Raw genomic sequence first — 27,709 nt, forward strand, 5'->3', positions numbered from 1 at the left:
GTTGCCTTTTTAGTGCAAGAGCTCTATTTGCACTGTTAACCTCATATGCATTTAGTAATGCATTCATCATATTAAATATTGTTTGATGTTTCGTTAGCATGGGTACTATATCATTTTTTACTCCATTTAATATGATCTGAATGGCTTTCCTATTTCCTTAACTCCAGATAGATTTATGAGGTTCAACAATAGGTTGTCTAGATTATGAATCAACAAATTGTTTTTCATTATTTTCTTCAAGAATCATCATGATTCTGAACTTCCAGGCATCAAAGTGTTCTTTCTAATCAAACTTGTCCTTGGGTCTGATTGTGCATGCCATTGAAGATAGGAGAATGATGCTAGATATATATCAAGTCTGATTATTTAATATGCAGAGCCTAGGTTCGATTACCGGAGCTCTGATACCATGTAAAGTTTCTGCAAATTCTATAGGTTCAGTTTTGAGATAATACCTTTATATTTATTGATGTTTTAATCCTCTTCTTAAAGAATGTAAAATGTAATTTTCAGAATATTAAATGTTATTCTGAAACTTGTTTGTCTCTACAGTAATTCGTATAGGGCAGTATAGTTTTAAAGAGCAAACTTCATTGTGTTGTGTGTCCTTAAACTACAATAACACCCACCCCTTATACCAAGACCAAAGGGCATGGGACATGACCCTCTCTAGGTCGGCCCATACATCACTTGTAGAAATCAGAGCCCATGAAGGAAATAACACAAATGTTAACTAACATAACAATTAGTTATAGTTAATACATAACATGGTTATTTCCAAGGTTCGCCGCCAATCCTATTTTCCTAGTGTAGTACATACAATGCTTTCAAATGGTATAAGGGGAGAAGATTAAGGTGAGGTCTGCACTTATCAGACCAGTATGAATATCACTGTTAATATTTAACAAACAAAAGAGGTCAATATACTTAGAGAGCAAGTTCAAAAACTGTAGTTTAACTTGGAAAGAGGGGAGTACAAGCTGATCCTATTGAGGAAAGAATTAGGAGAGACAAAAACAACTGCAGGATACATGGGAGGAGGAAATGATAGAGGCAGAGATGAGAATCTGCAAATCAAAGAAACGCAATTTGCCATGGCCGTCATGGAACAAAAAGGGAATCGGATAAGAGAACAAATGGAAGAAGTCAAATCATGGACCAGCATAGTAAGGGGGACAACGAACATGCTCAGTGAAGTCATAGGAACACAAAAAAGGAGCCAGATTAAGGAAGAAAAAGAGATGAGCGAGAAGGCAACAAACTTCATCATCAAAGGGTTAAGAGACTACAGTGAACAAGAAACCACAAAAGAGCTAGTAAAGGACTTCCTTAAAGACCAATTCGAGTGGAATGGAGCGGTTATGCAAACACAAAGAATTGGAAAGTCGACAAAGGGTTGCAAGGATAGACACGTAAGGGTGACGATGAAGAATGCAGAAGACAAAACAATATTATGAGGTCTCTCAAAGGAACACATATATACCTTAACGATGATCTTAGCATAACCCAACAAGAAGAAAGGAGAAAAGTATGGGAAAAAGTTAAAACAACAAGAGAAAATGGAAAATGGGTGGGGCTGCAAAATGGGAAGGCCCATATTAGTGACAAAATAACATATGATAAATTGGAACTTGGGCCCACCCAAGAATTCTTAATTGTAATTAGCTGGAATTGTAGAGGCTACCCATGGAGGAGAGGACTTAGGTTAGGGCCCATAGTTGGGGGCAAAGACATTATCCTACTCGTAGAGACACATGAACATGATGGCTGCAAGGTCCCAGAGATAGAGGGTTAGAGAGAAATCTCAGTGTGGAATGAAAGGATGGAAAATGGCAAAGGGCACGAAGGTATCACCATTTTGATTAAGGAAACATGGGGCAAATCTATTAATACAGAGAAAGAAGATGCAAACAACCAATACATTTGGATAAAAATAATTGAAAATCAGGTTTCTATTTGGGTGGTAGCATGCTACTTTGCTTCTAAAGGATCACGGTTTTATAAGAAGAAGCACCTAGACCGTGAAGATGTGTTTGCCTTGCTCAAAAAGGACATCTCTACATTTAGTGCCTTAGGTGAAATTCTGCTCATAGGTTACTTTAATGCTAGGACAGCAAATGATTAGACTCTCAATCTTGAAAGAGGGCATAAAGAAAACAGTGATCCAATATGGTTAGAGGAAGAGGGGGTCAAACATTGGGAGAGGTAATCGTAGGATGATGAAGGCAAGGCTAATCATTTTGGGGCATAATCATTGGGTGTCTACTGCCTTCACAACATGGTCATTTGCAACGGTGTGAGGAAATGGTCTAATTCAGGAAACATCACTTGCAAAACCTACAACGGACAAAATGTAGTGGATTATGTCATTTGCTCTCAAAACTACACCTCAAAGATATTGGAGTTTGAGATAGGGGAATGCCCAGTAGTCTAAATTTGGACCATAATCCAATTTCACTCAAGCTGGCCACTCACATAAAAGATCAACAAAATGTTTGACAGATCTACAAAGAAAGAAAAGGTCCTTTGGTTGGTAGGATCCTAATGACACAAGAAAATCAGGAAATTTTTAGAAACTCTCTTAGTAGGATATCTAACAATCAGCAAAAGAACTCAAAGGCTGCCAAACAACATCATTTGGACAAATATAACCTCGTTCCGATTATCAACAAGGCTCTCAAGGAATGTAAAAGATCTAAACCCAAAAGAGGTACTAAGAATACATTCCCAACTAACCCGTGGTTTGATTATGAATACAAGAGAGCAAAAAACAATATGAGAGGACAAAAGAGTAATGAAAAAAATGAGTATATCAAATTGCTAAGACAGAAGAAGGAACAATATGTGATCTTAAGAAGACTTGAGCTGATTCATCTCAGGAAAAACAGCCCCAAGAAGTTTTGGAATGAACTTGGACCTAAAAAGAAGCGGAGAGAGAATAATATAACTGGAACACAATGGCTGGAATATGCCAAAGCCCTCTTTGAACGCGAGCAAGACGAACATGGTACCCCAATAACCATGCACACATGAGATCTATTCAGCATTGATGATATCACCGAAGACATAAGGAGGTTAGCGATAGGTAAAGCGATGGATATTGATGGGCTTCAAGCTGTATATCTAAAATGGGGTGGTGATTTGCTTGCACCTCATATCAACCGTATTTTTAATAGTACCAATCAAGAGGGTTTTTCTAAAAATTGGACGACCAATGTGGTGGTTTCGATCTACAAAAGTGGAGACACAAACAACTCGTCTACCTATCAGACCATCATGATCAACCCCCTTCTCGACAAGCTATTTAGAAGCATGGTAGAACGAAAAATTAGTAAATGGGCTCAAGCAAAGGAGAAAAGAGCAAAGGGACAAGCGGGCTTTAGATCAAAACACTCCACTATTGATCATGGGCTGACTCTTAGATACTTAGTTGAGAAAATATGGGACACTCCAAGGGATGAGGCTTTTTGCTATTTTTTGGACTTCAAAAAAACCTTTGACAGAGTACCTCGTCACAAACTTTGGAAAAGAATGGAAGAGTTGGGAATCCCTAAAGTGCTAAGGACAACAGTACACAAACTATATGAACCGGTTAAGGCCAAAATCAAAATTATGGATGGGTTATCAAAATGCTTTGGTAGCGACATAGGGGTCAAGCAAGGATGCCCGATATCTCCAACCTTGTTTGGGCTTTACATTGACAAGTTGGAAGCATGGTTAAATAGTGCCAATGGCAAGGGGGTTCAGCTAGCTAGCTATGTGATAAAAGTATTGTTTATATGTGGATGATCTCATCATTATCGCTAAGACAACTAATGGTTTGAGAGAGCACTTGAAGGCATTGGAAAGCTTTTGCTAGGAGGTGGGTATGGAAGTTAACACCATCAAAACCAAAGTTATGATCTTCTCGTTGAAAATAAACAAGAGACCCCTGGACACTTTTCTCTTTGAGGGTAACCCGCTAGAGATTGTGAGCGAATACAAGTACTGGGGAATAGACTTCCAGAATAAACTTAGTTGGGAAACGTGCAGATCTAAGAGGATTCAAGGGGGCTAGAAGGGGTTGTATTCTTTACAAAATAAGTGTGGGAATGCAAAACTTTGGGATTGGAAGACAAAGAAAATGTTATTTGGGCTACTTGTCACACCTGTAATTTTGTATGGATGTGGAATTTGGGGCAGCAGCTTGTTGGATCAGAAATAGAGATAGGTAGAAAGAATACAAAAATACCTTATCATCAGCAACCTCAAAATCAAAACCTCAGTGCCTTATGAGATCTTATTGGCTGAAGTGGGTGTCTTTCTCTTGGAAGTTGTTGCAATGGTTTGGCTGAAATGCTACTTAAAGAAAACCTAGGGCATGGGAAATAATCACTGGCCTAAGTTAGTCATTGAAGAAAAGCTAGAAAGTAGAAAAAACACATGGATGAAGCAAAATAACAAATGGATGCAAAAGTGGGAGGTCAACATCCATAACTGCTTGGATAATACTGAAGAAATTAAGAAGTTTGTTCGCAAAAGATTCTGTAACATCATGTGGAAAAGGCACATGGGGAGGAAAAAATCTCACTATGTTAAGGAATTTAACCCCAAGACATGCCACGAGGAAAAAGCGTATTTAGGCGTGACAATTAAGTGGAAGGCCAACATGCTTATAGCCTAGCTTAGAACTAGTTCTCACTAGTTGAGATGCGAGACGAGTAGATGGAGAGTGCCAAAAGAGGAATGGGAAGATAGGACTTGCCTATTCTGTGACATGGGGGCCATTGAAACAAAACATCACTTTGTCATGGAATGCTTGGTGTATGACATAAGATCCGGGTATTCAGAGATGTTAGAAAACAACAGTATGGGCCACCTCTTTGAGGAAAAGCAATTGGATAAGACCGCAAACTTGATCATCATAATACACTGAAGAAGAGAAGAATTAGTCAAAGGATTACAGCAGGATTAGGCTAGTTGTTAGTAGGTGGGTCCCATAGGCTGCTTTGGCCTTGTGGACATTATTAAAATCCTTCATTCATTCATTCATTTAAAAAATTATCCCTATTGGATACCCTCATCATTTTGCATTTTGTTTTGATAAATGATTTAGATTTTATTAATACGGAAGAGTAAAGTTTACAATTCAAAACGGCCTAAAAGCGAGATAGAACAATAAGCCTTGACATTACAGCCAGACCAAAAATCCCAACCCGGAACCAGACATCAACAACTTCACAACATCTACCAAGCCTAAAGCATAAACATTCTAGCTCTATTACTGAAATCGGCACATCTTACAAACAAACAACTATAGAAGATCAAGCGTTGTGCCCAACAAAGATGACAACAAATCATCATTGAAGTGAAATCCATGAAAGCAGAAATATATTAGAACAAATACTAAAATCTTTGCAAAAAGATCAATGTATATGATTTGATCCTATGTAATGATCAATCAATAAGCTTGGTGATCCTTCAGAAATATATTAGAACAAATACTAAAATCTTTGCAAAAAGATAGATGCATATGATTTGATCCTATGCAATGATCAATCAATAAGCTTGGTGATCCTTCTAATCATAGTTTCACAAATATTGATATAATATCCAGATAGCTTGAAAAATGAATCTCAAAAAGTATATTTCACTAGAAAAAACCAAAAAACCAAAACAGACTACCAATATTACATATACATATATCACTGCACACTGGCCTTTCCTTCAAGACTCAAGTGATCATGTTATGATCAAAGCTTTATGTTTGATACATAACAGCAAAAAAGAATCTCACATCTTACAATGAATAAATGATTGACCAAAAACATAGACTGAACCAATATGCAATAATAAACAAAGACCCTCCAGTTCGAATAGACACGATGACCCCAAAAGTTGAAGCAGAAATGTAAGAAGTGGATTCAATAACGCCACTCTCTTTGCTAGAGACAAAACTGCATGCATTAATATCATAACACAGTATATGACAACTTAGCAATACAAAAACGGTAGATGACACACAAGACATCGCTTTTGACATAATTAAAAACCCATGACAGTTACGAGAATGATGACCCATCTCAACAATCACACATTCTTTTACACTTATCAAATCTCTAATATGAAAGCAATACAACCAAGGAAGGAGAATGGCGTTTGCCACATGAACACTGCCAACGAGCATGATAAATTCTTAAAAAAAACGATGAACCTTCATAATTATTGGAAATAGATAGGACAAAATCAATTCACCTCAAGCCATTTGGAATAACAATAGACACACCAGCTTTTACTTTAATCCATCTTTTAAATGAAACAATAACATTGATGATAATGGTATTCAAATGCAAATGAATCGAAGCCAACAAAGCGGAATTAACTCCATGATGCAAATAGTCAGATGTTACTTAGTCATACCGTTACCGTGTCATGTCGTCTCATACTCATTGAACATAAAGAACACCCTTAGTCACTAGAGGAAGAAGGGTTGATGGAGATTGATAGAGGCCTACAATAGGTTCATATCACTCAATGTCAAGTATAGTAACACCATCTAGTGAGCAGTGACAGATACATGTGGAATACAATAAAACTTAGAATATTGTAAACAAAAATAACCATCACAACACCTCACACATTAACAGAGAACATCTGTAAGAATAAGATATCTCACTGCTACTAGAATCTCAACACCTACAATAGCCTAAAACACTTATAAAATCACAACAAATACATGAGCTAGTCAAAATAGACTTCCTTAAATGCTGTTATCTAACTTGGCTCTGATACGATGTTAATGTTTAGCCCAAAAATAATGATGAACAACAATAAGGAAAAAGTAGGAAAATATAGACACAAAAAGGCACTAGAAATTATCCTCAGAAAACCTTTCAACTTGAAGGGAAAAATCCAGCCACACCCGAAATATATCTCTTTTATTGATAGTAAAATGTTCAAGTACAATGCTTTCCACTTGATACAATACATAAACACACAAAGCAATCACATATGTATATTCAATTGAGACCCTTTATATCACAACCGAAGGTCTCTTCAATTTCCAAAAACAAGTTTCTTCATATTTCCAAACATTTGACTCTTCGCATGACATGTCTTTTTATATAATATCATCTCAAATATTATCATAAATATCTTCTCCAACTATTGACACAATATAGAGATGTTTTCTCAATAGCAAAATCAGAGAGAGAGATTTCTATCGCAGCTACAATCTTCAACAAGTGATAGGGGGCAACATTGTTTGATCCCAATATCACTCCTAAAACATTTTGAAATGCTGATTCAAGTTCTATTTTTGACTTTCACCTTTTTGTACATATTATGTATTACAAACCAAGCATGTGTTAGTTCATTGTCACTACATATGACAACTGGTTGAAGATGGGATAGTAGACTTGCTGTATGTTCCTACCTTAGATTAGACAGCGGACATTCTCACCAAGCCTCTTGGTCCTGATAAGTTTGTTAAATTCAAAGGACAGTTTGGTATTGTGGATAGATTAACCATTAAGGGAGGGTATTATGACAATAGATAAACTTCTATTATTAGTTAATGGTTATCTATTTGTAATCTATTGTAAATATTAGAATGTGTCTAATATTAGTTAGTCTATAGTGATCTGTTAGCTTTTTGTAGCTTTCTTTAAACTAGAGTAGAATGTTTCTATTATTTGCAATCGTTTCCTAAGGAAACATTGTTCAATTCTTTTGTATATATTGACCTCTCGGTCTCTGTTAATAACAAGCTGGTATTTTACCAATTGCTTCGTAATATGGTATTAGAGCAAGGTTTTTTGAATTTTCTCGAAAACAATAGTTTCTTTTCCAAAATTATTAGAAGCTATTTTCGTAATTATTTGTTTGAGATATTTGCTTCAAACTAGGGTTTGTTTGGACTTTTTGTCAAAAATCATACCTATTCATAGCAAAGGTCTATTTTTTAATGGTCGTTTTTGCATGTTTGTGACTAAAAAATCATGTCTTCTGCTTTGTTCCATGCATTTTCATGGTCATTTTTTGTCATGCCTGCAATTGGAAAAATTGGTTCCTCTTTTCCCTCTATTTGCATGACCTTTGGGAGTCATTTTTTTGTGTATATATGCTCGCGCTAGGCATCTTTTTGTGGCTCTAAAAATCAAGCTCATGTGTCTTTTGCCCTTGTCTCTCCTCCCCATATTACTGCGACCTTCTAGCATTGGTCGCTTGTTGAATCCACCATTTTTCGACCCAAATTTTGCAATTTTTTTGCCTAAATTCGCCTTTGTTGGTCGGCTAGATAGAAAACCCTAGTTTTTGGGCTCAATTTTTTTTCTAATTATAGATTCTTGGTTTTTCGAGAGCTCAACTGGGTTGTCAGATTTTTCTGTGTGCCTCAATTATTGTGCCTCAAATTTTGAGCCAACGGATCCAGAAATTGACAACATATTCTTTCTGGGTTTTTCAAGCTCTCTTCGAGGTACCCCTTCAAATTTTCAGGGTCTTCCATTTGTTGTCTCAAAGAATGTGCCTTCACAGATATGAAAAATGCGCTATGGTATCTCTTTCAAATATTTTGCTCGAAGGCAATTCAAAATTCAGTGGTCGGAATTATAGCATATGGAAGCAACGGATACTAGCAATCATTGAATATCGGAACATCGATAAGATTGTTTTGTGTGTTACAAAGCGTCTGATTACAACTGGTATTGATTAGGATACATGGGATCTCAATAACCAGGAGGTGGTGATGCTTCTAAAATTATCTGTTGCTAATGATTAGCTCCCTCAGATTCCATCCACTAATGAACTGCCAAGATATGGGAGCTTTTGAAGAAACTTCAAGACATCAGACAAAAGTAGAGCCTTTTTTCTCAAGAACACTCTATTTTCTATAATCATGGATGAGTTAAAATCGCTCCAAGAACACTTGAATAGGATTCAGGAAATCCATGATCAGTTGCTTGCCATTGGACACAAGATGGAGGAAGAGGACATTGTGGTCATAACCCTCAAAAGTTTGCCCAAGTCCTACGAGCATTTTATCGAGACTCTCAACATCACTTCTACTGGTGTTGATCCGAAGTTCACGGATCTCTGCACACTTCTGTTTAGCAAGATTGGTGGAAACAACAATTTGGTAACAGTTCCAGCTCCACCTCCACAGAGCAAGCCTTTGTTGCTAAATCCTTTCAAAAGGATAAAGGCAAGTTGCAATAGTCTTCTCAATAGAAGTCATCTGCTCCAATTTTAGAAGGCTCCTCGAAGAAGAACGAATATGCAACTAATGCCACAAGTTTGGTCACATGAAGGTTGAATGTTAGAAATGCTTAGCTGACCAATCTAAGCAATCAGGTTCGCAGCCCAAAGCGAATAGTGCAAAGCACACTGAGCAGATAGAATCTGCCTTATACGCTTTCATGGCTAAAAGACCTGCAGATCATGTGAAGTTGTCTGCTGGTTTATTGATTCAAGTGCCTCTTGTCATTTCACCCACTATAGAGATTGGTTCATTGACTACCAGCCTTATTCAGATTCTGTTATTTTTGGTGGCAAAGAAGAGTACATTGGATGTCACCTTCAATTCACATCAGTGTACCATCATTGATAGGACGACTCAATCTATTGTTGTAGTGGGTCTCAAGGATCATGGTTTTTTCAGACTTATTGATTTTGGTGATTTTTCGGGACTTAGCTATGGCTCCTCGGCGATCTTTTTTTATCACACTTTAGCATTAGCGGTATGGGCACTTAAATGTGCATTATCTCTCTCAACTTGCTTGAGAAGAACTTGTTTTCGGATTGCAAGGGATTAAGACTCAACAGCTTGGAGTTTCTAATGCATGTTAGGTTGGGAAGCAACATCGCACACCTTTCACTAGAGGCGATTCATGGCGAGCTTTTTAGGTACTTCAACTTGTTCATGCCGATATCTGCGACCATATGCCCACTCCTTCTGTTCTCGTGTCCAAGTATTTTTTGTTGTTTGTTTATGATTTCAATAGAAAAATGTGGGTGTATTTTCTTAAAAAGAAATTAGATGCATTTCCTGTATTTCAGAAGTTTAAACCTTAAGTTGAAAAATAAACTGAGAAATCCATTATTACTCTTAGGTTAGATAATGGGGGGGGGAAATTTTGTTCTAATGAATTCTCTAGCTTCTTGGATACTCATGGCATCAAATGCCAGTTAACCACACCCCACATAACACAATAGGAACAATGTAGTTGAATCTCAGAACAAAATTCACTAAGATGGCTAGATTCATGCTTGAACACAAACATGTTCCGAAGAAGTTTTGGATAATAGCAGTTAACGCAATAGTTTATCTTTTGAACTGGTCACCCACAATAGCGGTCACAGGTAAGACTCTGAAAGAGGGTGGGTCAATTCGCAAGCCCAAAAACAATCACTTGAAGGGTTTTGACTCTCTTGCTTTTGTTTGGATCCCTAATGCGTCACACACCAAGTTGGATGCCAAGAGTTAGAAACTCATGCTTGCTGGATATAGTAGTCTTCACAAAGCCTACCACTTGATCGACATTGAGACATCTTGTCTCTTGTACACTTGTGATGTAGTTTTTGATGAGCAACAAGGACCATTCATATCTATTTCTCTTGTTCTCGATCCAGCAGACTAGTCTATGAAGGCTCATGATTTGGGAGTTCGGCTTCCATTAGGTCCACTTGATGGGAGGGCTCTAGTAGCTCCTATGGCTCCAGTTATACTGGTGATTCCTATACATATACATCTAGATTCTCCTGCAGGATCACCCAGATTTGTCGATGCTTCACCTGAGTTTATCCAAATTCTTCAGATGAGGAACTTGATCATAGAGCATCTCCTTATACTAATGTTGGTCATTCTCCTCTCCGACCTAAGTGGTGGGCTGAGGCACTTGCTGATCTTTGTGATGATGAGCTCATTGATGGGAGAACTGCTCGAAAAAAGAGCAAACCTAGAGAGTCTGTTAACTTTGCTCTCATGGCCAACAATAGTCTTCACAAAGCCTATTGCTTGATTGACATTGAGACATCTCGTATCCTGCACAGTCGTGATGTAGTCTTTGATGAGCAGAGAGTGTCATTTGTGCTTGTTTCTCTTGTTCCTGATCCAACAAACCAGTATGAAGGCTCATGATTTGGGTGTTAGGCCTCTGTTAGGTCCACTTGATGGGAGGGCTCGAGTAGCTCCTGTGGCTCCAATTATACAAGTGATCCTTGTATAGACACCTCCAGCTTCTCTTGCAAGGATACTCAGAGTTGTAGATGCTTCATTAGAGTTTGCTTCAAATTCTTCAGATGAAGAACTTGATCATAGAGCATCTCTTGATACTAATGTTGGTCATTCTCCTCTGTGGTCTAAGTGGTGGGCTAAGACACTTGCTAATCTTCGTGATGATGAACTCATTGATGGGAGAACTATTCGGAAAAAGAGAAAACTTACAAAATCTGTGAACTTTGCTCTTATGTCCAACATTTACAGTGTGTTTGAACCTCAAACATATTCCGAGGCTAAAGCAATTCGAGAGTGGGAACAAGCCATGACATTTGAACACCAGAGCCTACTAAAGAATAACACCTTGGTCCTTTCTGATCTTCCACCAGGGAAGAAACCCATTGGCTGCAAATGGGTTTACAAAGTCAAATACAAATTTGATGGTACTTTGGATAAGTACAAAGCTTGTTTAGTTGCAAAAGGCTTTTCTTAGCTTCAATGAAGTGATTATGAGGAGACCTTCGTCCCTACTACAAAGATGAGCACAATTAGATTAGTCCTTGGCATGGCAATACAGTGTGGCTGGATGGTCCATCAGATGGATGTCAAGAGTGTTTTCCTGAATGGTGATCTCCACGAAGAGGTCTACATGACGCAACCTCTTGGTTTCAAGGTTGCCGATAAAGAACATCAGTTCTCAGATTAATGAAAACTCTCAATGGCTTGAAGCAGGCCCCTCGGGCATGGTACATAAAATTCATATACCTTTATGATCAAGGCTTCCACTGGAGTTCTTTTGACTCAAATTTGTACATCAAGACTACAGACAATGACATCATCCTTCTGGTTATTTTTGTGGATGATTTGATCATCACTGGCAATTCGACATCTTTGATTTAGGGAATCAAACAGAATTAATGCCAGTCTTTTGATATGATTGACCTTGGGCTCATGCATTATTGCCTAGGTGTTGAGGTTTGGCAACAGTCTTCCGGTATATTCATCTCTCAGTCCAAATATGTCGGGGCTCTGTTAGACAATTTCTGTATTCAGGATTGCAAGTCTGATCAACACCCATGGAGAAAGGTCTCAAGTATTCAGCTTCGTAGTGAACTACATCTCACGTTTTATGACAACTCCTAAGGCTGATCATTGGATGGTAGTAGAGCATGTGCTTTGTTATGTGAAGGGCACTACAGATTTTGGACTTCTTTACTATCGAAGTTCTAATCATAGACTCAATGGGTTCACAGATTTAGATTTGGTAGGCTTTGTTGACGATAAAAAGTCAACTTCCGGATATGTGTTTAGTTTGGGAACCAATGCCGTCACATGGACCTATAAGATGTAGCAGGTAGTTTCTCTCTCCTCCACAGAGGCTAAATACAAAGGGATAATCAAGGCAAGTTGTGAAGTTGTTTGGCTTTGTCAGATGCTTAGGGATATGTAGATGTCACCAACAGGACCGACCACTTTGTTTGTTGATAATGAAGGTGTTATCAAATTAGCACGGAGTCCAGTCTTCCATGAATGAACCAAGTATGTGGATGTTCATTGTCACTACATATGACAACGACTTGAAGATGAGACTCTAGACTTGTAGCATGTTCCTACCACGGAGCAGACTACAGACATTCTCACCAAGCCTCTTGGTCCTGATTATTTGTTAAATTAAGAGGGCAGCTTGGTATTGTGGATAGATTAACCACTAAGGGAGGGTATTACGATAATAGACAAACTTCTATTATTAGTTAATGGTTATCTATTTGTGATCTATTGTAAATATTAGAATATTTCTAATATTAGTTAGTCTATAGTTATATGTTAGCAGAAGGCATGGGTGCGTTGGCTATATTTGGGCGAATATTGTTGTAATACTATGCACCACATTCCATTGACATGACTTCCTTTAGAGCTCTTTATGGCTATGAGTTATTATCTTTTGTTGATTTGGCTTTCAGTGAACAAAGTTCCCTTGGCACAGGATTGGTTGCAGGAGAACCAAGTTATCATGAGATCTCTCAGGGAGAACTTGTAGCATGCTTAGAATCAGCAGATGTATGCTGATCAACATAGGACAAAGAGAGCATTTGAGGTGGGTGACATGATTTTCCTTTGTCTATAGCCTTACAGATAGAGCACCCTTAAACAGAGAGGAGCTAAAAAGCTCAAGCCTCATTTTTATGGACCTTACAGAGTACTTAGGCGAGTTGGAGAGGTGGCCGATGAGCTCGAGTTACCATTAGATAGTAGGGTTCATAATGTGTTCCACGTGTCATGCTTGAAGAAGGCACTGGGGCAACATATTACAACATCACACGATTTACCTCCTTTGGATGAAGAGGGTAAATTGGCTTTGGTCCTTGAGGAGACTTTGGAGGTCAGGGAGAGACAATTGAGAAGTAGGGTGATTCGGGAGTACTTGGTGAGCTCGAGATGTCTACCCATAGAGGACGCCACCTAGGAGGGTGAGTGCATTTTGCAGCATCTTGCGTTGCAGTTGCTTGTGGGCAATCATCTTCAAGAGGGGAGGACCATCATGGCCCTTCTCTAGTTTATTGGCAGAATCATGAGAGTTGGCCTATTATTGGAGTCTCGTAGGCTAGCAATGGTGGATAAAGACTCATACTAGATACTCAATGACTAGAGTTGGTTCTATTGTCAGTTTGAGAGCCAGTCGGCGTAGTTCCTTAATTTTAGGGATTTTCCTAAAATTTAGGAGGTTGTGGCAGTGATCAAATTCGAGGCTCCTCGGGATCAGTATACAATTTCAATTTTAGGTTGACAGGGTATATTCTCTAGTTTCTAGGAGCATCCCTAGTTTATAGGGACGGGACTGCTAGTTGGCCCACATTGCGCAATTGACATGACCCGTTTAGTGATTATTTGGTTGGTTTGGCTTTCCAGTTGAACTTGGCTTTCTAGCTGAATAAAAGGAAATACTAAGTTTGCATTTAAATAAATTAAAATAAAGCTATTTATATAGCTAATTGGAGTAATAAGGGGATTTTGGCTTCATCTAGTCAGGCAGGCCTACATGTTATAGCTCGTTGGAAAGGTCTTGAATATTATAACTTATTTTCATCATCCAGAGACCTTTGGGCACCTAGAGTTATGTTATTTGAGGAAAGGGGTGTTTTTTCTATACATAAAGGCCTTTTAATTGAGAAGATGTCATTTTATAATAAAGGGAAAGGCATATTCTCCCTTTAGGGTTCGATTGGCTTTGAGAGGGAGATAAAAGGAGATGTTGGCTCATTCTTTCATTATCTTTTACATTTTCATTTTTGGTATTTGCGATTTTGCTCCGAGGAGCGATTCTAGAGGACTGGGATACAAACCCTAGAGCCTGGCTATTGGGATGCAAACCCCAATAGATGGTTTCAGCAACATTCTACACTATTGTTTCAGTAGTTGACAAAGATTGTTAAGCTCAGCGTTTGGGGATGCTTGTGCATTGCACGTTGAGGGTCTTGTTTGGCACGTTGGAATCTTCTTGCTGCCTTGGCATGATTATAGCAGCTGTACGGCTGCCTTTCAGCTGACACATGATTTGTTGGTTGGCTTACATCAGCCATCTCTACTCTTTTAGTGTGTGGCTGGTCCATTCTTGCAGCTGGTGTCATCATTCCTTGTTTGTAAACACCTTTGCTGCCATACTGGTCACATATCATACCTGGCATGATTTGTAGCTATTCTGGTTGACTGAATATTATATTATTTGCTATTGTTGTTAATTATTGTTTTACTTATATCTGGAAAAAAAAACGAAGAAACAATCTTTGTGCAAATTTTGTCTAATTCTCTAAGACCACAAGGAAAGCACAGGAAAGTCTATTTTTTAAATTAAAATTTATAGAAGTTCAGTGAAAGGATCCTTTTGGGATCTTTCAGAGTAGTGGACACATTCCAAACTTATGCAATACAGCTTAAGCTAGGATATTCTTCTTATGTTTATTAATGCCAGATAACATGTTCAACTTGACTAATTTTTTTTTATGCTGCATGCTCTTATTTTATCCTCATTTTTGTATTCTCAATGCCTTCTGTTATGTTTGGTTGCAAAGTGTTATCATTATCAAAGAGCAGTATGGTGCTGGCAACAGCAAAGAGAATATGCGCCCATAAATTCCACATTCCTAAAAGATTAGGTTATCCATATCATTCATATCCAATTTTTTATTTGACTTCTAAGGTGCCATTACTTCACCGTTCAGCAATCTTAACTTTAAGAAAGATAAGGATACCACAAGGTGCATATTATGTTGGTACAAGTAAGGGCCAAATGCCAAATCAATATGCCAAATTTCTATGTCATTGTAAATTTGCAATCTTTCTATTGCATCTTCTTGTATGCTGTTCCCAATGCATGGATTTCCTGTTTTGAAGACGTTGAGTGGGTGTGTTCTGTCATTGGGTTTTGTAACTTGTTTATTTAATTAAATATTCTAAATTTGTTTGTTAGGTTATTAAATTGACTGCTTCTGACCATTGCATTCTATATTTAATTTTGTTTCATCTCATTCTGCTTTAGCCATTTTATGACAATGCTATTTGTTTTTCTTGTTGTGTTGTTAACGCAGTCTGCCATCCAAAGTAATCTGCAATATGCGGCCATTAGTTCTCTGAGGCGACTGCCTTTAGATCCTGGGAATCCAGCCTTTCTGCACCGAGCTGTACAAGGGTATGGCTTTATGTTTGTGAAAACTTGTCATTTTGTTTAGGACCCTGCAGCGTGGGGCACTGGTAATGTTTTCAGGATAGTAGGAAAATACATTCACTTTTGGATACATTGACACTTAATTTCTTACTTTGACACTGGATAGAGTCCAGAAAATCTATTTGTGCATTATATTTAATGTCTTCTTTTCTTGGTCTCTAGATGGTATCCATAGTCAGCGCAAAAAGGTTACATGCCAATGAAAATTTAACTTTAACTAAAACCTTATTCCTGCTGCCATTGTTGTGGGACTATAAAATCTGGAAAAAATAAATTAAAGTATATGGCAAATCTCAGATGGTAACTTGGTTAGGGAAGCATTAAAAGATAAAAGGAGTCATCTTAACAGCAATTATAATAACTGTATAGCTGTTCTTTGGGTGGTGTCATATTATGACACCTCTTTTACTCCTATTATTGTGCAATTCTTTTCATTGACAAAAAATAATAATCTACTTTTTTCCTTAGGATTTCATTTGCTGATCCTGTTGCGGTAAGACATGCATTGGCAATGGCTTCTGATATAGCAACTAGAGATCCATATGCTGTGGCAATGACTGTTGGTGAGTGATCTTCTGACCATCTCATTTTCTGCTTCGGATCAATTATTCAATTCATCTAAGTTGTGTGGTTTGATTTCTTTCAAAATTCTAGATACAATTTAAACAGGGCATCTTTTCTTTTTCCAAATTTATTCCGAATATTTCATTCTTATTGGTATATTTCTTGTGAGATGTGTTAATCGGTGTCAAGTTACATATGTTCTTAAAGCTGACTATTTGTAATTTGTAGTGTTAATGTTTATTGCATTATTACTTCTGATGCTTACGTTCAAATCATTTGACATAATTTTATCCTTGTTTTTCTGTTATTGCAGCCAAGCTTGCTCTTCCTGGAGGTGTGTTCTATAAGCCATATGTTTGTGTTATGCCTACTATTTGATATGTGTTGGAGATGTTGTATTTCTTGTAAGTCGTAGTATCAAGCATAGGTTTAGAGGCACTGGAAAAAAAATCTTGTAATGTGGTGGACATGAACTAAGGTTATTTCTTGTCCTGCTTTTCTCAACTGTGGATTGCAAATGTGATGCCTCCTTTTGTATGCTTAGAATGCTCTATCTGTAAACTAGATGATGCTACAAATACTTGTGTGTTCATTTGCTACAATCACCATTGAAAAACTTGGAATATTATATTTATATAGGTGTATAACAATATCAATATAGTATATTATTCAATTCGTGACTCTTGCTATATTTCAGCTATATTCAATATTATTATATAACTTAGATATTGTGAATTGATAACTATATTAATTATGTCTAATATTATATTTTATATAGGGGTTCACCCCATTGTGTGAACATGTTGCTACAAAGGTTCAAATCTCCAGTTGACTAATGTGGTTGTGGGTTGCCTAACATGGAATATTCATAATCTTTGCAAGGATACCTTCTGTAACAATTATCAAAACAAAATTATACATCTTAGTTATCCATCTTATTATTATATAAATTTTTAAGTTTAAATTGTCTTACAAGGGAACCTCAAATAAAAGTAAAATGATATAGTGTCATCTTAATTTGTTTACGCATTTTTAAAAATGATCTCCAGGTTATTTATACTTGGGCTCTGTGAAAACATTATCGAATGAAACTACTTGTTGCCCTCAAAATTTTAGTTTTGTGTGTAGGTGCTTTACAGGAGGTTCTCCACTTACATGATGTTCTGGCTAGGGTGTACCTTGCCAGGTTATGTTTTACTTTGTCCAGGGCTCGTGTGCTGGATGGTTAGTGCATGCTTTGTTTCTCATTTGATTTGGAAATTTTTATGCTTATTCCTTTAAGGTAGTTTAATTGCTATTACCATATCAGGATACTCAACAAGCTGATACTCTGTGCAGAAAGGCCCGACATAAAATCTCAATTTACAACTGTTCTTTATCAGTTACTTTTGGATCCAAGTGAGAGGGTCTGTTTTGAGGCCATCATGTGCATCCTTGGGAAATTTGATAATACAGAAAGGTATTTTTGATTTCCTTAAAATGTGGCAGTGGATGTTATTGTTTAACGATGTGCAGAAATTACATTTGGTTCAATAGCAGGGCAATAGGATATCCACCATTTATTTGTTTGTATAATTTAGTAATTTATACATTATGTTTTTCATATAAGCTGTATTTTCTTTTAGTCTCATATATTCTTGCATAGGCCTGAAGAGCGGGCTGCAGGATGGGCTAGGCTAACTAGTGAAATTCTCAAATTACCGGAGGCACCTGCATTAGCATTTAAGAAAGAAAATATTTCACAAGCAGAGGGCGGTGCAACTCAATCTAAAGATGGACTTCCTCCAAAAGGTCAAAATGAGCGACCTGCTCCAAGACCAAGAAGGCCACAGGCTCTAATCAAATTAGTCGTGAGAAGGTAATCACTTATTTACACCTTTGTTACTAACTTCAGGATAATCTTCTCAATATATCAACTCTTTTATGCAGGTTGGAATCGGCATTCCGGAGCTTCTCCAGGCCAGTGCTACATGCAGCAGCAAGGGTAGTTCAAGAGATGGGAAAAAGTCGAGCTGCAGCATTTTCTTTGGGTGTTTATGCAATTGATGAGGACAGCCATCCTGAAGCTTTTTTGGAAAATGGAAGCATGGGATTGTCTGAATCAACAGATATTGAACATAGAGATAATTCTTCTTATGAAGGTGCTATTTCCGATCACACCTTATGTTTCTATGATTTTTCTAATCAATAGAAAGCTTGATGAGTTGATAGTCAACTAATCAAGAATAGACGAGATGATATATATAATATAACCCATGGACCTTGTACCCAACTAACTCCCATTACACCTGATAGTGATAAAACGAGCCCAAACTTGCTTGCCAGTGATGTATGTCTTTAAAAACTTGTTTCATTTAACAAACCTTATGATCCTTATGAGAAAATATCTGTAAGCTTGGAAATTTCCAGCACCAAAGTCAAATCTTTATTGATTAAGCCACATTCTACTTGGTTAGTGCAAATGTTTTGCCACTTGATCATGCAATGAATTGTATTGAAAGAAAGGGATACCGATATGGCTTGGAAACAAAAGCCTAGCATCTCTTTTTTAGGACATGTTAATCGATAAGATAACTACATGACCATACATCTGATTAATTCCAATATGTGTTTTCATTATCAGTTTTATGTTGATTCAAACTAGCTTACACAATGCACACTATCAACATGTGTAACACACACACACACACACACACATATATATATATATGTTGGTATATATGTATATATATGTGTGTGTATACATATCTATATGCACATATATACATACATACATATATGGATGTACATATATATATGTTGGTATATATGTGTGTATATACATATCTATATGCATATGTGTGTGTGTGTGTGCGCGCGCGCGCGTGTGAAATCAAGTGGATAATTGATTTTTATGTTCATGTTCAATGTAATGCAATGATGCCACTTTGTGTGGATGATCAAGTTTTTACACTTGTAGGCATATTTACACGAGTCTACTCCAGGGAATTTGAACTATATTTACTTTTCAAATTTCCATCCTTTTGATATGTAGATGGAGTTGATGCAACCTTTAGATTTATTCAATTCTGAATAGTTTTGAGCATGTGCTTTTTGAATTTATAGAGCAGATACAGTCTAATTGTATATCTTTTTACAATGGACATTGTAATGTCCCTTATTGGGACATTAGAGGATTTTCAGATATACCCTTATAGTATTAAAATTTATCTATGAGAGCTGGAATAAAATGGAGCAATTTAATATTATAAGTGGGGGGGGGGGTGTGTGCATGGCTAAAGGTCAAGGAAGAATCAGAGAGAATGCCAGAGGGAAGTTGAAGAGTCATAGGGGAATAAGACGAGAGCTAGAGGGGAGTCAAAGAGTCAGTTTGTGTATTAAAAGGGAAGGAGGCTCATTCTTGGATATGCTTGATTTATTATTCAGATTTCAGTTTCTCTCTTGGGAGAGTAATCGGAAAGCTTCAACTTTCAGCCAGTGTGAGGACATAGTCCCTCGTGTCGGCAGATAGTGTACCCAAACCCATTGTCCGTGGAGACATCATTTTAGGTGTCTTGTATGTGCTTACATGTTCTTCTCTGAGTATTCCAATCTGACTGTTAAACTGTATTTAAGATTGGATTTTCAGTGCTGGTTATTATATTGCTGTTGTATAATGCAATAACGTGTTTTAAGGAGTTGTATAAGAGTTTACTGGTTTTTATATTATTGGTTTCTAACCCATTTTCATATGCTCATATCCTGATTAATTTTTTTAGAAAGAAGGGTTTAATATCTGTTGGGAGTTTCTGCTGGTTTCTATTGTGTTTTGTAATACATCTGCATATTTTTAGTTCTGAATATAAATTGGGAAAAAATAAAGCAAATATCCGGTTTGGGATATTTCAGACATGCATTGCATGGAGTGAGAAATGATTGGATAAAATGGTAATAATGGGAATCATGGTATAGATTTTCAAATTTCCATAACATTTGTAATTTTATGATGTGAGTGCTATTCATGTAACCTAACATTCGTCTAGATGAATTTGTGAAGCCTTATTTCTGAGAAAACTTCCCATTTTTCTGAATTTTGTAACATCTGGTGTCAGTGAACATGAATCAAGATTCTGAAAGAAGTTTGTTGTATAATTGTATCATATGTGGCCAAGTTGTCTAATGCATTGAAAATATAAACTAAAATGAAAATTTTGGTCAGCATAATTTTGATATTAAATGATATCGGACCATGGAGAAGTACCTTTGGTATAAGATAATGTCAGAAATGTTTGCGTTCGTGTAATGAAATGTGGTAAAAACATGCATTTTATGTCTTTGGCTTCTTCCCCTCACTCAAGATATGCATGGGCTGCTTTGCTCTTTTAATCCCACTCAATTGTGTATGTATAGACTGTATGAATACAGCTGATTGTTTTTGACATTACACTGCAGGTACCCAGACAAAAGTTGCTCCATTACCCTCAAGTAAAGAGACCATTGCAAGTATGTTAGCATCTCTCATGGAGGCAGTGCGCACCACTGTTGCATGTGAGTGTGTCTATGTGCGGGCGGCGATCATAAAGGCTTTGATATGGATGCAGAGTCCAAATGAGTCATTTGATGAACTTGAAGCAATAATTGCCAGTGAGCTTTCAGATCCGTTCTGGTCATCCTCATTACTAAATGATATCTTGCTTACCCTTCATGCTCGCTTCAAGGTCAGTTTCAATGCTATGGTGCCATGAGTGGATGATATTGTTCTATTTCATATCATGGTTAATGCTACATTGGGCAGTAATAATGTTTAATGTACACAAGCACATGCAAGGATAGACCTGACTGCAAAATATATTAAATAGTATAGCTTGGTTGTATATCTTATATATTCCAGAATGTGAAAATATCTATGTTCAAATTTTCGCTTTGCATTGTGTTACTTTAAGAAATAGTCAGAATCTTACACCAAGGACATGCTTTTAACTATCCTTATTTAATAGTTATACCCTATCTTGATCATAGGTATATAATGCATGTGCTGATTTCTCTATATTCTTGTGCATAAATGTGAGTTTTGGAGTAAAATTACACACTCTATACACCTGTATTGGTTTGTTGTGTCAAACTTTGTGGGCATGTCTTAATTTCCTTCCTTGGTTATTCCATAAACTGCACTGTAGTTGCTGTGTAATTTTGTTAAACATGCTTGATATAATTGTATGCCTAAGTCACAAGATTTGAGTTTGAGTTTGAATTTGGCAACAATAAAATTTGGAACAAGTTTGTTAAGGTAAGAAACGTGGAAAACAATTCAACAACAAATTGACCTTAAATAAATTTAATTTTTAACTATAAAATTATATTAGTTGTTTTTTAATTTTGAACTATAGAAAATAAGAAATATCAATTATTTTTCCAAAAAACATAAAATAAAATAGTGACACTAAAGTTAATTTTAATAGAACATAAAATCCAAGTTATGGTACGAGTTCGGTTCTTAGTTTGGTTACAAAGAACTGGTTCACTGGTATGGCAAAACTTTGGAAAGGGGTTTGGGTGTATTAGTACAAAAACATGTAAAAATTATATCTACACACACACACACACACACACACACACACACACACACATTTTTAAGAAGCTAGGAAGCATGATTGAAAATTAGAATGTTACATAGTATCATAAAATCATATGGTTTAAACTTTAAAACAACAAAAACACCATAAGCTTAAAAATTTGTAATCACAACAGCATGAATCGTGATCATACCATCATATATTTCATGTTCAACATCAAAAGTTTAAAATATTAAAATTAAATCATAACAGCAAGTTCAAGAGAATATCACATAGTATCATAAACTCGTATGATTTAAACAACAAAAACACCATAAACATTAAACCTTGTAATCATAGCATCATGAATCGTGATCATACCCTCATATATTTCAAGTTCAACTTCAAAGGTTGAAAACATAAAAATTAAATCATAATAGCAATTTCAAGAATCATTGTTTCAAGTTCAACTAGGATTACCAATTTATTAATATTCTTCTTCTTCTTCTTCTTCATCATCATTATCTTCTTCTTTTGGTTGTTCCTAGGTGGTCCCTTAGACCCTCTTTGTGGTCTCTCGTTGCACATCAATAAATTTATCTTATCTTCTTCTTCAGAATTGGTTGACTCAGCAATAATAGTATTGGTGTCCTAATCTTCAATTGCAAGCCGAGAAGTGAAGCATCCAAGTCTTCAAGCTATGCATTTTCATGCGCCTCTTTGTCTCCTCTTCTTTGTAATCTTTACTCTTGTGTGAGATGATGATGTAGAGCATCCTCACACTAAGCCATCATTTAGGGACAACCTATTCCCAACCCACACACAAGGCATTCCCCCTTCTTTAATTAATCAACACCTTTCCTTTTTCATAAGGTTCCGAAAACCCTTTCAGAGCCCAATCCATACTCATGCCCTTTGATCCAACCAACTACTATTGAACACTTGTCATTCCAAAACTGCGTATGTCCTCTTTCTACACGGTCTTAGTGGTCTATAAATGACTTGACTAACACCTTACATCCTTAAATCCATTGATTAACTATGAAACATTATTAGACGAATGATTAGCCCTTATAGGCTTTACTGACACAATGTTCTTTTTAGTGGCTTTGAATGCCCCAAATACATCATCATATGACCTTACATAAACATTTTAAGGCTATCAACCCCATGAACCTATGTAATGGCCGGGGCCCAATTAAGTCCCATGACATATTTGAAAACTTGGAATACTTGCACACATTTTGACTTCAACTATACTATGATGGTTCTAATGGCCACGATTACATCATTATATGACCTTAAAGCTCTTATTACAAAAGAAAATGACCATGAATGGCCTTATTGATCTTCAAGTGCTTTGGGATCCTCCATGGGACCCCTGGTGTTCCTTCAAGTCTTGGTGCTCCTGCACCATATTTCCCACCCTGAGATTTCCAAGCCCCTTGGAAACACCTGCAACAAAACATGTTAGAAAAACAAAAACATTCTTCATTTTGACCTTGGGTTCTAAAAGGTCCTCATGCTCCCTCCTGCTGCTCCATACTTGCCCATTCTCCCTTAGCATATGCTTGCTCCCTCAGCATAATGCCTTGCACTTTGCTTACCCATGTGGCTTGATAAGGACTGTAATGTGGTTATTTTTGCAATCCCAATTTCTGCACCATCTCACAAGATACTAGATTGTTATGTGAGCCAGAATCCACTATCACTTGACAAACTTACCCTTGCTTTTACATCTTGTCCTGAATATGGTTGGCTTCTTCAATGATTGCCTTCTTGTAAACATTAAGAACTCCTCTTCCGCTGGGTCTGCATTCTTTGATAGTGTCTCTTTTGGCTTGCCCTCTTGTACTAACTAAACTCTTCCTCCTGGACTTTTGTTTTCTTTTAATGGGCATTTGTAGGAAGAGTGCCCCACTTCATCACATGTGAAGCATCTTCCAGTAAATACTCCTCTCTTTAAACCAAATCTACCACCTCTTGTGCTCTTGCTCTGATCTGTCATAGTCTTCTTGCCTTTGTCTTGTCCATTTGACCTCTGACTGTCATTTAGAGGGCTGCTACTCTTTCCCTGCCTCTGCTGCTGCCATTCCTTTGCCTCTCTCGTCTTCTTTTTCTCTTTTCCTCAGCCCTCATAGCCAACTTATAGCACTCCTCCACAGTGCTAGGTGCTGCAAGATTAATCTCATCCTGAATGTTGAATCTCATCCACCCATGTACCTTGCTACCTTCTCTTCCTCTTCCTCATCAGAAGCAACCTCGATGTCTAACTTATGAAACTCCTCAGTATACCCGTGGACATCTATGTCCTTTGTCTTGACTTTGCATTCTCTTATACAATTGAACCTTGTAGTCTTTAGAGAGAAACTTTTCTCTCATCTTCTCCCTCATTCTTGACCATGATGTGATCCTAGCCAACCCTTTCTTCCATCTATTTGCTTGCAAGCAATCCCGCCACAATAATGGATGCCCTTTTAGTCTTGACTTGCAATCTTAATCTTATGTTCCTTTGCCACATCTTTACAATCAAATAAGTTTTCCACTGCTTCAAAACAATCAAGTAACTCTTCCTCATTCATTTTCCCATCATACATCAGGGTGTCAAATTTCCCCTTATAGTCATTTCCTTTGATGACTGTAGCAATTTTAACCACTCTCATGTCATCTGGATCCATCTCCTCTCTTGGTACCCTTTCTTCTTCTCCTTCAACGTCTCCTTCCTCTTCTTCATTTTCACTTTGATCCTCATGATTAATTCCCTTCTTCTTATTCACCTTCTCTAACTCTCTCTATCTTTCTCAAGTTCCTATGTTGGTCATTCTAGGAGGCATGTTTTGAGCCTCTCCAAAGTCTTCCACTTCTGACATGTACTGTCTCTCCTTTCCCAAAGGATGCTACTGTTCTCTGATACCACTCTGATGCAGAGCAATCTAGGGCTTACTAAGTTTCAATGACAAGATTGCACAAATGGTGTACCTTTCCCCAAATGTTCCTAATACAATCTCAAGGCTTGCATGGCCCAACCTTCCCACTGATTCACAGGGATTCTAAGGGCCTTAACTTGACCAATCCTACCTGTTTGATTAGTTTATAACATTTCACGTAACTATCTTCAAGGCAAAACCAACCTTTGAGGAAGTGAATTTAATTCCTTTCTCAAAATTTCTCCGAAAGACTTTCAAAACTAATTTCATATCCTGATACCCATTTGACTCTTCTTTGACATGCTAAAAGGTTTCTACCTGTTGTTTTGGATCAATCTCCACAACTGAGCCACTGTACCTGTTTTAGGCCTAAAATAAGGGTGCATTTACAAAGGAAATCCCCTTGGATTTCATCCCCAAACCTTACCACTTTGGGCAGAATGTTAAATAGTCTCCAATTAGATGAATCCCCAATCAATTTGACTCTATGAGCTTTCTAGATGCAAAACCCCCAAATTGCTCTCTAGAAACCCTAAAAAACTAGCGCTTTCTAAATGTTGCCCTTCCCAGCACTTTCACAACCAATCACTTATGGAATCACCTTCTTCTAGGCATGTCTAATCACATTCAACCATAAAACATGGTCTTCTAATGGCTAGTTTTGCTATTGCTATACCTTAGCCATAAATTAGTTTTCCTTAAAAACATGCAAATGGTGATCACCAGCAACTTCTCCATTTTATCTGCACATTTGATGATTACAAAACTATCATACATGTTAGGACATGAACATTTCATGGGTATCAGGGTTTTACATCCATGAAATGTTCATGTTTTCATTCTAGGAAACATGACTGGTTTAAAACAAATGCCAAATCCTTATTCCTTGTCAGCAATTTATGTAGGAATGCAGGAATAATACTGTCAGCACATTCAAGGATGAAATACAGAGGCTACATGATGTTCCTAAGTCATGTGCATAACAAGGAATGAGAACTCAATCACAAAAACATATGAAAATTTCAAAACAGTGAACTTTTTTTTCTTCTCCAACGATCTGTCCATACAAAAGACTCCCAATCTGTACTCCCTATGCCTTTACTAGGCTATATAGGGTGGCAAACAACTTCCTAACCAATCCAAGTAGTTGGAAGGCATTAACAATATGTTTAAGGGTCTAAATCAACTTTCCCTCCAAATACCTGCTAACTGTTAGAATTCAAAAATTTGAATTTCTAACTTATATTTCTTTGCTTTAATGGATTTAAAACTCATTCAAATTTCTTCCAAATGTACTCTAAGGCTAATCTACGCCATCTAAGATCCTTACAACTTATTTTATTCCCATGTGGGCACTATTGGCCCCCCTTACATTCATTTGATCCTATGGTCCTTATGAGGACTTCTAGGATTATACATTTTCCACTGACTTGATTGTTGCAATAGGCCATGATGCCTTGAGACATTCCAATCAACCTTTATTAATGCCCTTTGACCTCCTTGAATACTAAATATCCTCATATGACCAATTTCTTGCTTGGGTGCCCTTGCACCACTTTGCCTCCACATAGCTCAATTGTCGTTGATTACCATATTTGAAAGTGCCTCTTTTAGTCGCACAAGTAGTCCCAAGACAATTAAATTTGATGTAAACGTGTCTCAAAAACCTATAACATAAAGTGGAGTAATTTTTTTTACAACTATTAGATACATACTTTAGAAAAGAATAATGATTGCACAATCAAAAAATCAGAAATTGTAAGATTGTATTTTTGTCAAATTAAATTACTAATTGAGTTCAAGGTCACTTACCTTTAGTAACTCGAAATGTGAGAACATTCTAAATATTCCTTGAGTTATTTGGTGGTTTGTGATGAACATCTGGATGTCCTCAGCCTCTGCATACACCTCCTTAATCCACTCAATATTGTTCCAAGTCTTTTGTAGCATAAGATTGAGTGGATGGACTGCAGAAGGTGTCCAAAAAATATGCTGGTATCTCTCTTCAACCAACAAATCATCACTCTACAATTCTTTGCATTGTCTATTATGACTTGGACAACGTTTCTAGCACCCACTTGTTCAATGGAAGAGATAATAATATTAGCAATAAATGGCCTATCTTTTACTTGCCCCTCCCAATCCACTGCCTTCAAAAGCATTGCCCCTTTAGGAGAAACTGCCAAAACATTGATCAATGGACTATTTCTAGCATCTTTCCACCCATTTGAAACAGTTGTTCCCCTTGTCTCACTCCAATAGTTCTTTATGGGCTTCAATTGCTCATCAATCAACTTGATCTCTTGATCCAACAAGGTGGTTCATACTCTCAAAATCAGGGCCCTGATACCCTAAATGAGCTTGATTAGTGTTGGGTGGATATTTTGTAACTGACAGTTTTGAGAAAAATCTAGTCGCAAAATAGGATGATCAGCCACAACGTGTGCGATAGTCCCTCCTATCTTAAAGGGAAGACTCCCCCTTCTCATCGTTCCCTGGATCAACTCAAGGTAAGCAAGAAGTTGAGAGATTTTGTATGGGGTGTTACCAATATTCTTTCCTCTTAGCTTTCAGGAAAGAATCTACTTACCTGTGGAATGAGTAATGGGTAAGATGAAACCTCAAACTACACTTATATCTAAAGTTGTAAATGGTGAAATCGATAAACCAACAGTAACTCAAATTATAGCTGAAAGCATACCGGGTTGGCAATAAGTTCTGTTTTAACCTATTCTATAAGAATAACCTCTACCATTGGGACACAAAGACT

The 27,709-nt window shown here is 37.1% G+C and overlaps 1 protein-coding gene across 1 annotated transcript in view; it reads left to right on the plus strand.

Moving 5' to 3' along the window:
• Positions 1 to 27,709, plus strand: part of LOC149572967 (SH3 domain-containing protein) — a 122,734-nt gene that overhangs the window by 36,630 nt on the left and 58,395 nt on the right. Inside the window, exons 7-14 of the mRNA XM_089814098.1 lie at positions 15,781 to 15,881; positions 16,386 to 16,480; positions 16,795 to 16,815; positions 17,610 to 17,705; positions 17,820 to 17,940; positions 18,127 to 18,339; positions 18,411 to 18,622; positions 20,913 to 21,178. Of these exons, the coding sequence (XP_089670224.1) occupies positions 15,781 to 15,881; positions 16,386 to 16,480; positions 16,795 to 16,815; positions 17,610 to 17,705; positions 17,820 to 17,940; positions 18,127 to 18,339; positions 18,411 to 18,622; positions 20,913 to 21,178 (1,125 nt within the window). The remainder of the gene's footprint in view (positions 1 to 15,780; positions 15,882 to 16,385; positions 16,481 to 16,794; positions 16,816 to 17,609; positions 17,706 to 17,819; positions 17,941 to 18,126; positions 18,340 to 18,410; positions 18,623 to 20,912; positions 21,179 to 27,709) is intronic.

Source organism: Cupressus sempervirens, chromosome 2 (genome assembly GCF_028749045.1).
Source record: "Cupressus sempervirens isolate cs-2001-9-10 chromosome 2, ASM2874904v1, whole genome shotgun sequence".
Lineage (NCBI taxonomy): Eukaryota > Viridiplantae > Streptophyta > Pinopsida > Cupressales > Cupressaceae > Cupressus > Cupressus sempervirens.